Source organism: Mustela nigripes, chromosome 5 (genome assembly GCF_022355385.1).
Source record: "Mustela nigripes isolate SB6536 chromosome 5, MUSNIG.SB6536, whole genome shotgun sequence".
Classification (NCBI taxonomy): Eukaryota; Metazoa; Chordata; class Mammalia; order Carnivora; family Mustelidae; genus Mustela; species Mustela nigripes.
Genome location: NC_081561.1, coordinates 48813151 through 48829442, shown reverse-complemented (window position 1 = coordinate 48829442; position 16292 = coordinate 48813151). Strand labels below are relative to the sequence as shown.

Here is a 16292-nt window from a genome sequence, read left to right as displayed (position 1 = left end):
TAAATTTGTCACCTAGGTGAAAATAATATTAACTAAACAATTTGACATGATTTCACTATTTTGAATGATGAAAATATTATTGAGTAAAGTGATGGTATTGCATCTGCTTTTTTTTTTTTTTTCTCTGTCATACCTAATAGAGACACGGTCCCATGGAAGGTAGACAAATTTTTGGTTAAGTGAACATTTTAGAATAAATTATAAAATAATTCTAAAGGTTCACAATTGATATGCATAATTTCCATTTTATGTTCTGCTCTATATTAAAGAAATTTATCAATAATAAGGAAAAAACTTTGTAGCTTCTAATTCAAGATCTCACATTTGACATGAACTTATTAAGCTTCTCTACCTCCATTATTACTGAATCTAACTTTTACTGAGAGCACTAAAACCAAGTTTGGTATGCTACAGTGAGACGTGGTTTTATAAAAATGAGCCAGTGTGATCTAACAACCATATTGATAACATATATTACTCCCACCTATTCCAAGCTCAGAGCTAGAAATATCTGGCAACCTATGAGAAAGTTGTTCAAACAGTAAAGCTGAGGGATTCTTGAGTTTGGCTTAGTAGAATTATCAGTGGTTCCAATTTTCTGTGTTTGTTCTTGTTTTTGTTTGCAGTGCTGGGCATCTAACCATTAACTGGTTACATTACAATAAGCCAAATACGAGTCAAGAGAATACTACTTTACATGATTATCAAACTGATCAACTTCACACCAATATTCTAAAGGAAAATGAGTGTTCACATTACATTTAGTGGCAAAATTATATGTGGTATATACAGTTTCCTTGTAAATATGAACTTCCCAAGAGACAAAAAAAAAAATTGAGGGAAAAAGAAAAAAAACTTGGAAAAAAATTAGAAAATGAAAACCTGAATGTGTTTTTATACAAATAGGGCAAAACAACAAGATTTCCAAATTGAAACCATATGAGTACTTGGTTGAAAACAAGATCTTGAACACTAGATTGAAACAATAAGATGAGACATTTACAGAATGAATAAGAGAGGTGCTTGAAAAGATAGTGAGTTTTGAAGTTTCCATCTCTTATGCCAAGAGAAGAATCATATCATATCCTGGCCCAAAGAGCTACCAACAATATAAAAGCCGAAGTCTAAGGAGAAGAAAGACTAGAGTGGGAAGAAAATAATTTTATGAATAGATGTTATGTTTTTCCCTGAAGGTGGTAACAGCAACAATGATTCATTTTAAATTAAGAATGGCTATGTTTTAGAAACCGATAAAAATATTTACCAGGATGAGTCTGCCCTCCTGATTCAAAACTTGCATTATTATGTGGAAAGGAAATGAAATTACAACTTCAGCTGAGGATTTCTGTCTTACTTGGAGTACTCAGGGTAAAGACAAAGAGACATCCGTTAATCTGATTTTTGGAATAAAATGGTCGTGCTAACAAAATCAAAATTTCTAAGAGAAAACAAGATATTTTGATTAACCATATCTGCTATGAATTGATGAAAATTTAATGAAAGAGATATGAACATGTTCTTTATCTTCTATGGTGGCAGATGTTTTTCATATGAGGAAATGGGAATCTAGAAAAATATGAAACTTTCCCAGTATCATAATTTGTAGGCACTGAAAACTCAGTGCCTTAGCATAATATTGTTTGCAAGTCTCCAGTGGAAAAAAAAAAGCATACCCACTGGGAGAACACTAAGTAATTTCAAGAAAATGAAGCCAACAGACCACATTCAGGCTCATGGGGACTGAGAAGACATCACGTAGGTCCACTCTCCACTTTCTACTCCAAGCTGCACCATTCTTCATTCTACTTTTCTGTTCACACCTGTTCTCCAGGACTGCACCCTCCAACCCACTCAGCCTCTGGGTCCCAAGAAAGATGGTCTAATGTGTGTTAGGGATTTTCCTGGATCCTGAGAGCTGAGACTGGTGGGAAAGATCACAAGGTTTAAATAGTGTTCTCTACGCACATATCCCTTGATCCCAGAGTGTCAATCAGATGTAAAGGACAGATTCTGATATAGCTGAAGAAACAATGATTTTTTTTTTTTTTTTGCAAAGTTAAGCCATGATTAAAAATAAAAAAGATTCTGCTGATGAATTCAGTGTTTTTCTTTATAGTCTCATAGAATCTTTTCTAAATAGAAAAAAAACCCTGATAATCAATTTTTATAACATTTGCCTCTTTAATCAGCATGGATGCATTACTGTAGGACAGACAGAACATTTTTGGACATTTTTCTTTTGTGGTGAGCTTCAAGCTTATGACCTAAGCATAATCCATTGCATAAAGATTAAATACTTTCATTTTTAGCACATGACAATAGAATTCATGTATTTTATATGCTTTTATTCATATATTCATGAATTCATGTATAGAATTCATGTATTTTATATTTCCATAAGCTTATTTATATTCTTAAATGCCAGTTTAAAATGCCATCTAGCTCAGAAACAGTTTTTCCCCCTCTTTTAAATACCTGTGGAAGGACACCTGGGTGCCTCAGTCGGTTAAGCATCTGCCTTTGGCTCCAGTCATGATCCCAGGGACCAGAGATACGGTCCCACCAGGAGCCCGCTTCTCCCTCTACCTGCTCTTCTTGTTGCTCCCCCTGCTTGGGCTCTCTCTCACCCTCTCTGACAAATAAATAAAAATAACTGTAGATTTGTAGAAATAGATAAAAATTGTTATCTCTGAAAAAAAAAAAAAAACAATTGACACCTTTTGCTAAAACCAGAGAGAAGTTTATACTAATAAAAAGATATTGGTGATAAACAAAAGAAAGCAACATTATTCAAATATTTAGCCATTTTTCATCACTGATATAAGCAATCCAAACACTTGAAAAAAATAGGAAGGCACGTTGTTCATCTTTTTCCCACTGACTTGTGTGGCTCAGGAGCCCTGCTGGTACACACTTGAAAGTTGGACAATGCTATACTTTTGCTGGACTTCTTGTCCTCTTTTATTTATTTTTTTAAAATAATTTACACATTATCCTACCTTCCATGAAAATATATCCCAACAGAATACTGTGTTGGAGAAAGTTAATTGTGTAGAAAAAATATAATCAAAAAGTTTTGAAAATACAGAGTTAGACTAAAACAATTTTCTTTACAGAAGTACTGTTCAGGGACTTTAGCATCTGAATCTAACATCTACAAGAGCGTCTGATAAAATAAATATTTATTGATGAAACCGTTTAGTAAACCTCTGTAGGGGCATCTGATTTTAACCATTTTATTTTCTTTCTTGCTCATTGATACCTATTTAGATCTTTATTCATATTTAAAAACTGCATCTAATGCATGTATATACACAACACATTTTTAATGCAACTTTTTATGTCTCTGGGTCTACTCACAAATAAATTGAGTGATAAGTTATTATTACTATTGTTATTGGTAGTTTTTTTTTTTTAAAGATTTTATTTATTTGACAGACAGATATCACAAGTAGGCAGAGAGGCAGGCAGAGAAAGAGGAGGAAGCAGGTTCCCAGCTGAGCAGAGAGCCTGATGTGGGCCTCGATCCCAGGATCCTGGGATCATGACCTGAACCGAAGGCAGAGGCTTTAACCCACTGAGCCACCCAGGCGCCCGTTATTGGTAGTTTTAATTGCCATGACTATGATAATAGTATTAAATGTAGTGTTATCAAGGCAATCAGTCTAGAAACTCTACCTCTCATCTCAATTCTGCAGAATTTAAAGAGGGAGACATCATTGTATGCACTCTATCGATGCAGAAATGAAAACAAGTTTCCATGGCCAGTGTTTGGAATTTTGAAAAGTCTTCCTTGTGAAGCTCAAAAATAAACCACATACAAAATATCTGTAGGGCACTTGGGTGGCTCAATTGGTTCACTATCTACCTTCGGCTCAGGTAACGATCCTATGATCCTAAGATCCTAGAATCCAGCCCCACATTCGGCTCCTTGTTCAGCTGGGATCCTGCCTCTCCCTCTCCTTCTATATGCCCCTCCCTTGTCAAATAAATAATTAAAATCTTTAAAAATTTTGCTCTTTGCTAGCATTTAAATATGGTTTACTAAGAGCCAATATAAAAATGAATGCTTTGATATGAACATTAGGAAAATAATTAGGTTTTTCTAAAGGAGAATAAACATGTGGAAAATATTAGGAAGAAAGACATTAACTAAGAGTCTATTACATTTAAGAAAAAAAAAAAGGCAAAGTATTTCTTTGGGAGAAATTTAAATATTGCCTATTATGTCTTGTCTCCATGCTACCAATTAGCACATACTGTTGTTTGTGGTACTGTTTTACTCCATTCTTACCCAGTTATGAAGACAAATCATTTGGATGAGAAAAAAATATACATTGTGCAATTGTCTGGTATTAAGTAGATCAAATAATTTGTTCACTTATGTTTTACCCAGGTACTTGGGACCACGAGAAGGGTGAAAGTCAACTTTTACATAAAAAATTAAGACAAGTATATTGGTTCATGTACGTTTCTTCCATTACTAAAATGTTGTATGTTTTGTCACCTCATTTTCTTGCTCTTTCAGTTTTGAGTGGTTATACATATCCCACACTTAAAACTCTAGTCTCAGAATTACTTCTCTATATTAAATAGCTGATAACTATGTATTTTTGACATCCATACAATTATGTACAATTGAAGAAGTCATATGTTCAAGTAATAAAAAAGTAGAATAAGACCTGGGAACCCAAGAAAGATCTCTCTACTCCACGATTAGGATGTGCTTTCCAGACTGAGGGGGATGTTCCATTTATAACTCTCATTTGTTTCCTACCATTGTGGCCAAGTTTCCACTTATTATATGTCTCCTTGCCTTAATATTAACTTCCAGTTTAGAGCTCTGTAAACCGTTTCTCAAGCCCTAAATTAAAACAAATGATATCCATTCCACATCCACCACCAATTTTTCTAGAAGCCACTTCAAAGATTCCATTTAAAAAATGAAGTATGGCCACCGCTTCCTGAGGCCAAGGTTAGCCCCATTCATAATGAAGCGGAACTTTCTCTGATTCCCTTCTATTTAAACACTGGCAGTTTTTTCCAAGATATTTTTTCTCCCCTACTAAAGGTAAAGCTGGTCATTTTGCTGTCGTGGCTATTGTTATTGGGGATGGGGGGAACAAGAAAAGGACCCCGGAGAACTCAGCCTTACTTGCTGCTGCTGGGGACCAGCACTCATGTGTCTACGTGGACAGTCCAGAGCCACGTCCAGCTCCGTCCAGGAACATCCAAGCTCCACAACATTAAAGATGGTCTCAGCCACACTCTGTTTCAAAGAGAGCAGCAGTGTAGGTTCTTTCTTATGCCCTCACTGACTTATCCAACTGTACAGAAATGGATGGCAAAAGAGACAGAACTTTATATGTCAACTTTTAGCTTCCCCGGCAGATCTCTGCTTTTCGACCATTTCCTCACTTGTTCATTTCAACTCGCCTCCCCCGCTTTACATCATGCTGCTGCTTAGACAAGCCACTGTTACCTTCTTTCCCTGCTGGTACTATGACTACAACTTGAGCTATGGGTCAATATAAGACCAGCTGGAAGCACCATCTTGCTTTCCCTGGCCCCCAGCCTCCATTCTGCTGTCCGGGCTCCCGCAGTTATCTGGTGCTTGTGCACATAGTAGAAGAACAGAAAATACAGTTATAGTCACCTGCTCAGTGGGGAGTCTGCGTGCCCCCCTCCCTCTGCCCAGTTGGACTCACTCTCTCCAGGTCTCACACTCTCTCTCAAATAAATAAATTAAAGAAAAGAATATCCACCTTCTTGGCCCCTTCGCTCCCTTGACACACACAACACACATACGCACATACGCCAAATAGTTCATCTTAAGTTGAAGATGTTTTCTTTTAGAAGAGTTATAAGATTCCTGACACCTGAAGCCAAAGCCATAATGAATACTTTTGCCTTCTCCCCTTGTGAGGTGGAATTTTTGCAGGTTCATCCTTGGAGAGTGTGGTATCTTGGAGGGAGTCTCTCTATCTCATACAGGTTCCCATCCATGTTCCCTATAGTGTGCTTGGGCCCAGAGTTGTTATCTGACCCTTTATATGGCTATTGCAGGATGAGAAAATGCTTCAGGATTTTGGTCCTCACTTCTTTCCAGACACTCTGCAATTCAACTAATTCAGCATATGTTATAAAGCTTCGCTTCCCTCTGAATATATTTGCTTCTCTCAGTTCCTAGGACATAATCTTCCCCTCTCCCAAGTCCTTTGAGCAAGGGGTGTTTCATCAGTTTGAAGCACTCTTTTCACACACTGGCATGCACAGTTGCACATGCCTGCACACAGACACACCCCTTATAGGAGTTAGTTTTCATGCTTTACATTTCATTTTTTTCAAAGATTTTATTTATTCATTTGAGAGAGAGCACAAGGCAACACTAGCAGGGGAAGTGGCAGAGAGAGAGGGAGAAGCAGGCTCCCTGCTGAGCAGGGAGCTCTGTGGGGGGCTGGATCCCAGGACCCTGGGAACCCTGGGATCATGACCTGAGCCCAAGGCAGACACTTAACAACTGAGCCACTGAGGCGCCTCACTTTACATCTGATTTTAAACATTACTTCCTCAAATATACCTTGTTAACCATTAAATCACAACAGGGAATCAGCAGTATTTTGCATTTTGGCATTTTCAAGAGGCAGAAATTTGGGTGCCTGGATTTTGCACTATAGCCCTGAATCCCAAATAGCTAAGCTGTCGTTCATTACATAGTAAATATGCTCCACAAGTAAATTACTACTCAGTGTTATCATATAGAAGATATATAAAGGAAAGAGAAAGGGAAGGACAGGGGAGAAGTAAGAGGAGGAGGAGAGACAGAAATTAAAAAAAGTAATATCCATATCAGAGGGGTGGAGGTGGTGGGAGAGACAGATGTCTTCAGGAACATGCTGGTCAGGAACACTTAATAAGTTACAGTTGTGCCTGAACACAGAATCCTGAAGTGATGCCTAGTTCTCTATTGTTTTAGAAACTAGAATACCTAGGAAGGGAAAATTGTAAAAATTCCCACGCCCAAAAGTCCATGGGGTATCAGTTTCTATTCTAATTCAATACAATATTCCTTACCTGCTTCCAGAGGATAAATACGGGTTTGTGCACATATGCTACAAAGTCAAAATAAGCCTTTTCTAGGGCTTGATCTTCGCCTTGTTTTTTAACTTCTGCCAAACAACTGCACACTTTAGGTCTATGACATAAAGCTTTACATGTTGATTTTCAGCCTCACAAAAAAGTTCTGGTAGTCTTATTTCCAGTTGTCAAAATCTTAGGTTCTGAAAACATCACATGAACTTATTTTTGGCCAAGTTTAACAAACTAACACTAGTTTTAAGATATACCCTTAAATACTTTTTATATGGATTGTTTTAAATAAATATATTGAAAATAGTTAAGTTTTTAGAATTTAGTAAGTAATTTTTAATCATCTAATTTTCCAGATCTCTTCACTTTGATTATCTAAAAGCATATACTTGACAAAAACCAGGGGTTCTGATGCCTGCAATATCAGAAAAATATGTTAAACAAAATACAAAATTATTTTAGCACCATATCTTCTCACAACAGAACACCAAATTATCAACAAGAGCATTAGTTACATGAATACAGTAGAACACTCTTTGTATTTCGTTCTCCTCAAAATGCCATTATACTTTACTAAATTATATAGCTGAGAGCATGTAAGAAACATGTCTCTAAAAGGATTAATACTTTAAAAAGAATAAATTCGGGACTGAGGAACTCAAGCAGGTGGCATAAGACGACTCTGGGCTTGTTTCCTCCCACAGACACACCGAGTCTATACCCATATATGGCGCAATTTCTCCTGAAGAGGAACTGAGGGCTGAATGAACTGCTTCTGCACAACAAGGGATGGAGGGACCATATGACAAATGGCAGGAAAGAAGCAGGCATGGTAGCAATGGAAATCCTACCCTTATACTATGAAATGCACAAGGAAGGACAGGACTATGGCTATGCACAGATTTCTCTGACCTGCAGAACAGCAAAAAAGCAGTGGTTTGAAGGATGCTTAGACTTTAAGTTAAGGAAGCCTATTTACTAACCCTAGAGTATTCAGTCAAATGGTGGGGGATCTGCTAGAACTCTCTCTCTGGGATTGGAGGTAATGGGGGACACCATTGTCTCCATTCTCTCTCCATACTTAGGTCTTATCTGAGCTAAGAGCAGAGTCTAGGCCCTCTAGCTAGCCTGCTGACTCTGAGCGCCAAGATCCTAGCCCACACCAGCTGTAGCCATCCCCATGATATAGTTCTCCCCATAATGCTCCCCAGCCAATGCCACCCCAAATATAGCTGTCCCACCAAGGATGCTCCTGCACAGCATATAATATGACATCCTCAGCGTGTACCCACTATAGCTCTAACCATTTTTCCAAGGCAACCTTGGCACAAAGAAACCTGGAATATCTCCTGCCTGTGTCCATGCTGTCAGGGCACTTCCTATACAAACCACCCAACGCAATTCTACCCAACTCTGGCCAGATAGCTAAAGCCTGCAGGCACATGCAATCCACAAAAGAGATGTTTCTGTACAACGCCACTCCTTCAAGACTGGGAGAGGTAGCTGTTCCACCTAATTCATAGAAACAAACACAGAAAGTCAAACAGAATTAGGAGTCAATGAATATGCTTCAAGCAAAAGAACAAGATGATGCTTTAAAAAAAAAAAAAAAGAATTAAATGAAACAGAGATAAGTAATCTACCTAAGAGTTCAAAATTATTAATATAAGGAAGCCCACTGGACTTGAGAGGAGAATGGATGAACTCAGTAAGAACTTCAACAAAAAAAATTTTTAAAGGAACCAGTTAAAGCTGAGCAATACAATAACAAATGAAAAATCCACTATCAACAGTAGATTAGCAGATGCAAAAGAATGGATCAGCAATCTGGAAAAAAGGGTAATGGAAAGCACCCAAGATGAACAACAAAAACATTTCTTTTAAAATAGAGGTAGGTTAGGGAAACTGAAACAACATGCAGTGTACTAATGTTCACAATATAGGGATCCCAGAAGAAGTGAGAGGAAAAGGTACAAAATGTTTACCTGAAGAAATAAGAGCTGAAACTTTTCCTAAGCTGGGTAATGAAAAAGACAGCCAGGTCCAGGAAGAACAAAGAGACACTACTAGGATGAACCCAAGAAAGTCTACACCAAGACACAGAATAATTGAAGTGTCAACAATTAAAGAAAATCTTAAAAGCACTAAGAGAAAAGCAACTAATTACATAAAAGGGAAAGTCTATAAGGTTATCAGCTGATTTTTCAGCACAAACTTTTTAGGCCAGAAGACAGTGGCATGATATACTCAGAGTACTAAGAAGAAAAGAAAAAAAGAAAAAAAAAAACAAAACAAAAAAAGAAAAACAAACACTACAACTAAGACTGCAGACTAAGACTAAACTACATGGCAAGGTTATTTCAGAACTGAAGGAGAGAGAACGAGCTTCCCATACAAACAAAAGTTAAAGTTCATCACCATTAAACCAGCCTTATAAAAAGTTTCAAAGGGATTTCTTTAAATGGAAAAGGCAATAACTAGAAAATTATTAATGGGAAAAAACTGTACTAGTAAAGTAAACATACAAAGCTAGTGAATCAATCAATCCAGGATAAAGCTAGTATGAAGACAAAAAAAAGCAAAATCAATTCTGTTTCAATTATTAAGGGAGTCACAAAATCAAAACATAGAAAATAAACATCATATACATAAAACATGGAGAGGGAGTTCTTTTACCCATCTAATTCTTTTACATGTGTTCTAACATAAGCAAACATCACTTAACATTAACTTCCGTATACTTAGAACATTATATATGAACTTCATGGTAAACACTATCCAAAGACTTATAATAGATTCACAAAAATTAAAGACAAAGATAGTCAAGCATAACACTGAGGAAGGTCACTCATCAAAACGGAAGAGAGCAAGAGAAGAAGAAAGAAACAAAAAAGAACTACAAAACAACCGAGAATAATTAACCAAATGACAATAGATATAAACATATCAATAATTAAATGTAAATAACCTAAATGTTCCATCAAAAGATATAGGATGAATAAAAAATGAATAAAATGAATAGATAAATGAATTTTAAAAAAGCAAGTGCCACCTATAAGCTCTCTATAAAAGACTAACTTCGGACCTAATGATACGTATGGACTAAAAGTGAAGGGATAGAAAAGACCTACCATGCAAATGGAAACAAAAAAACTAGGATAGCAATGTTATATAACACAAAATAGACTTTAGAACAAAGATTGTAACAGGAAACAAAAGGGACATTACATAATGATAAAGGAATCAATCCAAGAACAGGATATAACAATCATAAATATCTATGCACCCAACCATAGGCGCAACTAAATATATAAAACAAATATTAACAGACATAAAGGGAGGAATTGGCAGTAATACAATAATAGTAGGGATACTGACCACCCCATTTACATCAATGGGTGGATCATCCAGACAGAAAATCAATAAGGAAATGCTGGTTTTAAACAACACATTAGACCAAATGGACTTAACAGATACACACAGAAATTCCATCCAAAAACGGTAGGATACACATTCTTTCAAAAATGGATGCAACACTCTCCAGAAGAAATCACATGTTAGGACACAAAACATGTCTCAATAAATTTAAGAAGACTGACATCACAGTGAGGATCTTTTCCAAAAATGAAACTGGAAATAAATTACAGAAAGAAAAAGAAACAAACAAACAAGTGGATGCCAAACAACATGCTAGTGAACATTCAGTGGGTCTCCAAAGAAATCAAAGAGCAAATCTAAAATTACATGGGACAAATGAAAACAGAAACACATTGTATCAAAATCTTTGGGACATAGCAAAAGCACATCTTTTCTTTTCTTTTCTTTTTTTTAAAGATTTTATTTATTTATTTAACAGAGAGACAGTGAGAGAGGCAACATAAGCAGGAGGAGTGGGAGAAGGAGAAGAAGGCTTCCCACCAAGCCAGGAGTCCACTTTGGGTCTCCATCCCAGGACCCTGGGATCATGACCTGAGCTGAAGGCAGACGTTTCATGACTGAGTCAGTCAGGCACCCCCAAAAGCAGTTCTAAGAGAAAAGTTTAGAAAGAAAGGGCCTATCTCAAGAAACAACAAAAATCTCAGAAAAACCACGATCTAATATTATGCCTAAACAAACTAGAAAAAGAACAAAGCCCAAAGTTAGCAGAAGGAAATAATAAAAATCAGAGTGAAATAAATGAAATAGAGACTAAAAATACAATTGAAAAGTTAATCAAAATTAAGATTAGGGTCTTTGAAAAAGTAGGCAAAATAGACAGCCAGATTCATCAAGAAAAGAGAGGGGACACAAATAAATAAAATCAGAAATGAAAGAGGGTAAATAACCAACACCACAGAAATACGAAGAATTATGAGACTACTATGAAAAATTAAACACCCTCATTTGGACATTGTAAAAGAAATGAATAAATTCCTAGAAATATATACTCTTCTTATACTGAAAAAGGAAAATAGGAAATCTGAAAGACTGATTACTATCCATGAAATTGAATCAGTAATCAAAAAATTCCCAACAAACAAAAGTCTAGAACCAGATGGCTTCCTAGGATAATTCTACCATACATAGAAAGAAGAGCTAATATCTATCCTTCCTAAACTAGCACAAAAAAATTAAAGAAGAAGGAAAGCTCCCTAATTTATTCTACAAAACCACTTAACATTACCTGATACCAATATTCTACAAAACCACTTAACATACCTGATACCAAAAAAAAAAACAAAAAACCCAAAAGTTAAAAATACTATTAAAAAAGAAAATTACAGGCTAATGTCTCTGATGAACATAGATGCAAAATCCTCAACAAAGTATTATCAAACCAAATCAATAATACATTAACAATCATTCACCATAATCAAGTGGGATTTATTCCAGGGAAGCAAGGATGTTTCAATATCCAAAAATCAATATACAAGATTTATCATATTAACATAATGAAGCATAAAAATCTTATTATCATCTCAATAGATGCAAATAAAGCACTTGATGAAATTCACCATGACTCAATAAAAACTCTCAAAAAACTGGGTTTAAAGGTTACATTCCTCTATATATTGAAGGCCAAATATGACAAACCCACAGCTAATATCATATTCGATGGTAAAAATTGGAACACTTTTCTGTTAAGATCAGGAGTGAGACAAGGATATCCAATCTTGCCAGTTTTATTCAACATAGTACTAAAAATCTTAGCTTTGGCAATCAGACAAAAAAAAAAAAAATCTAGATTATTATGGAAGAAGTAAACCTGTCACTATTTGTAAATGACATGTTACTACATATAAGACCCTAAAGACTACATCCAAAATGCTGTTAGTGTTACAAAATAAAGTAATGTTTCAAGATGGAAAATTGATAAAGAAAAAATTCTGTTGCATTTCTATACCATAATAACAAAGTAGAAGAAAGAAAAATGAAGTAAGTTGGGGCGCCTGGGTGGCTCAGACGCTTTTAAAGCATCTGTGTTCAGCTCGGGTCATGATCTCAGGGTCATGGGATCGAGCCCCACATCAGGCTCTCTGCTCAGCAGGGAGCCTGCTTCCTCCTCTTTCTCTGCCTGCCTCTCTGTCTACTTGTGATCTCTCTCTCTCTGTCAAATAAATAAATAAAATCTTAAAAAAAAAAAGAAAAAGAAAGTAAGCAATCCCATTTACAATTGCATCAAGAAGAACAAAATGCCTAGGAATAAATTTAACCAAGCAGGAAAAGACATTACAGTTTGAAATCTGTAAGATTCTAATTATAAAAAAATTGAAGATGGCAAAAAGAAGTGGAAAGCTATATCATGGTTATGGATTAGAAGAATTAGTATCATTAAAAAGCTCATACAACTGGTAATAATCTAAAGATTCAATGCAATCCATATCAAAATACCAACAGCATTTTTCTCTTGACTACAACAAACAATGCTAACATTTATAAGGAACAACATAACACCCTAAACCGTCAAGCAATCTTGAGAAAGAAGAACAAAGCTGGAGGCATCACAATCCCAGATTCCAAAGTATACTATAAAGCTTAAGTAATTAAACTAGTATTAGACACATCAAAAATTAGATCAAAAGAACAAGACAGACAGTCCAAAAATAAACCAATCATTTTATTAATTCATCTATGACAGAGGACATCAGAATATACAAAAGAAGTTTTTTCCAATAGGGAAAAGACCATCTGTTTAATAAATGGTGTGGGAGAGCTGAACAGGCACATGCAAAAGAATGAAACTGGACCACTATTTTACACCATATACACAAATAAACTCAAATTGGATTAAAAACATGAATATGAGACCTGACACCATAAAATTTTTAATATAAAATGCAGGCAGTAATCTCTTAGACCCTGGCCTTAGCAATATTTCTCTATACTTGTCTCCTCAGGCACAGCAAACAAAAGCAAAATTAAACTATTGGGACTACACCAATGTCAAAAGCTTTGTCACAGTGAAGGAAACAATGAAACAAAAAAGCATCCTACTGAGTTGGAGGAGATATTTGCAACTGAAGCATTTGATAAGGGGATTAACATCCCAAATATATTAAGAATTTACACATTTTAACACCAAAAAAAAAAAATCTAATTACAAATAGGAAGAGAATCTGAATAGATTTTTTTTTTTTAAGAAGACATACAGATGGTCAACAGACACATGATAAGATACTCAGTATGCGTAATCATCAGAGAAATACAAACCACAACCACAAATGAGATACTGGCTCACTCCTGTCAGAATGGCTAGTATCAAAGAGACGAGAAATAATGAGTGCTAGTTGAGGATGTGGAGAAAAAGCAATCCTCGTGCACCGTCGGTGGAAATGTAAACTGATGCAGCCACTGTGGAGAACGGTGTGGAATTTCCTCAAAAAATTAAGAATAGAAATGCCATACAACCCAGTATTTCAACTTCTGGACATTTGCCTGAAGAAAACAAAAACATGAATCTAAAGAGCTATATATCCCTATCTGCTTTACGGCAGCATTATTTATAATAACCAAGACATGCAAGAAATTTATGTGTCCATGAACAGACGAAAGGATAAAGAAGGTGCAGTACATACATTCACAATGCAGAGTGACTCAGCCACAAAACGGAATGCAATCTTGCCATTTATACCAACATGAATGTTGCAAATTAACCAGATAGAAAAGTCATATATTTCATGTATAATAATATAGGTCAGCAAACAAGCCAGACAGGAAAATACAAATAGTATATGATTTCTCTTATATGTGGAATCTAAAAACCCAAACAAACAAGCAAAGAAAAAGAAGAAATAGACTCATAAATACAGAGAACAAACTCTTGGTTACCTGAAGGGGGGAAGGTAGGGGGAATGTGTGAAATAGATGAACGGTATTAAGAAGTACAAACTTCCAGTTATAAAAACAGTTATAAGCACGAAAAGCATGTAGAACATAGTCAATATTATTGTAGGTTTGTATGGTGACAGAGAGTAACTACACTTGCTGTGGTGATCATTACATTTATATGATTATTGAATTACTATGTTTTACCTAAAACTGATACTGTATGTCGATTACCCTTCAGTAAAAAAGAACAGATTTTATCACATCAAATTGACAGTAATAGGAGACATCATTGCCCTAAAAAAGAAATGTGTAGAGATATTTCCTGAGTGCTTGTCAGGTGGCAGACACCGTTTGATCACTCTATTCGTAGCAATTTATAAATATTATCCCACTAAAGCTCTTAATGTTTATAAGTAAGGATACCCATTTTACATGTACACACAAATAACACAAAATACCTGAAGGGCCGTGAGGATATTTGCTAAGGCTTGTCCATATGTGTCATGGCAGTGGACAGCAAGAGCACTAGGTGGGATTTCTTTCATGACGCTCTCCAACATTCTCTTCATGCTTCCTGGAGTTCCCACTCCAATGGTGTCTCCCAGAGAGATCTCATAACAGCCCATGCCATACAGTCTCTTAGACACCTGTTGGGAAAAGGGAGGAGCTCGTAAAACAATGGAAATGGAAAGACTCAAGCCCTGTTATTCCTTAGCAAACATCATCCAGAAGTAAAAGTCACAACTGATATCAGTTACATATCCATAGGAAACATTTATTTTAGTTTTCTGGTCCTTTTCTCATTTATTAAATCCAAAGCATTATATAAAAGTTTTAAAGACATTACTCTATTTTTCTAACATCCAAGTTTGCCTTAGAATCCTAACTATCTACAGAGTTTGGTTGTGAAATTATAAGCTACAATTTCAAATACAGGAACCTTACGTTCGCAACACTTTAATCAAAGCAGAAGCATTACAAATTTACTTTGGAAGTTGTATTTCTCAAGGCCTTAAAGTAGAGATCAAGAGATACCAATCCTAGTTCCCGCTCTGTCAGTAAGTAGTTTTGTGATTGGTAGCATCACTTAATATTTCTAACTTAATTCTTCTGGCTCATAAATGGATGCACGTGTGCAAGGTAAACTGCAAGTTCCCTCTACACTGTGTAACTAATGTCACTGTAAAGGGCAATACAAATTTGCAAAAAGGCAGCATGGTGTGTGAACAAAGACTGGCATTCTGGAGTCCGACAAGCCTGGATTTACATCTCAGGGGTGAAGCATGCTAGTCATGTGATACTGGTGGAAGACTGACCTCTTTAAGCCTTAGTGTCTCTTATGTAAAACAGACACCACAAATACTCTTATTAGCATATTTTCTAAGTCTTATTAATTTTTTAAAAATTATATTAACAATGACATTAATAAGGACATGTTGGTTATGAAAATGAAATGAGGATCTATAAAAATCATTTTGTACAATATCTGGCACATGTACAAAATACTGTAACTCATTATTATGGATTTCTTCAGTGCCCATTTTATGACAGGCACTTGGCTAGGTGCTGAGATATAATAAGCATATGGATGTTGAGATGGGTTATGCTGTTGTGGAGCCTGGAGTCAATTCAGGATTGAACTTAATCAATTACACTCAAGAATGTGTAAAAACAAGTAAAATAAGAGTTCTGGAGCAAAGAAACAGGATTCTAAGAGCATGTAGCAAAGGAAATTGACCCCCATCTATCAAGTAGGATGGGCCTGAGTGAGAGCTTAAGATAAAATAAGCGTTAACTTGTTGAAGAGGGTGAGAAGAAGGGCACAACAAGAATGTTTCATGACACGAAACACGTTTCAGACAGTTGAAATGGAAAATGCAAGGGGCATTCCCGAT

At 35.9% G+C, this 16292-nt stretch overlaps 1 protein-coding gene across 1 annotated transcript in view; it reads right to left on the bottom strand.

Moving 5' to 3' along the window:
• HMGCLL1 (3-hydroxy-3-methylglutaryl-CoA lyase like 1) overlaps window positions 1–16292 on the bottom strand; it is a 196124-nt gene that overhangs the window by 81195 nt on the left and 98637 nt on the right. The window contains exon 6 of the mRNA XM_059400225.1: window positions 14856–15044. Coding sequence (XP_059256208.1) covers window positions 14856–15044 — 189 coding nt within the window. The remainder of the gene's footprint in view (window positions 1–14855; window positions 15045–16292) is intronic.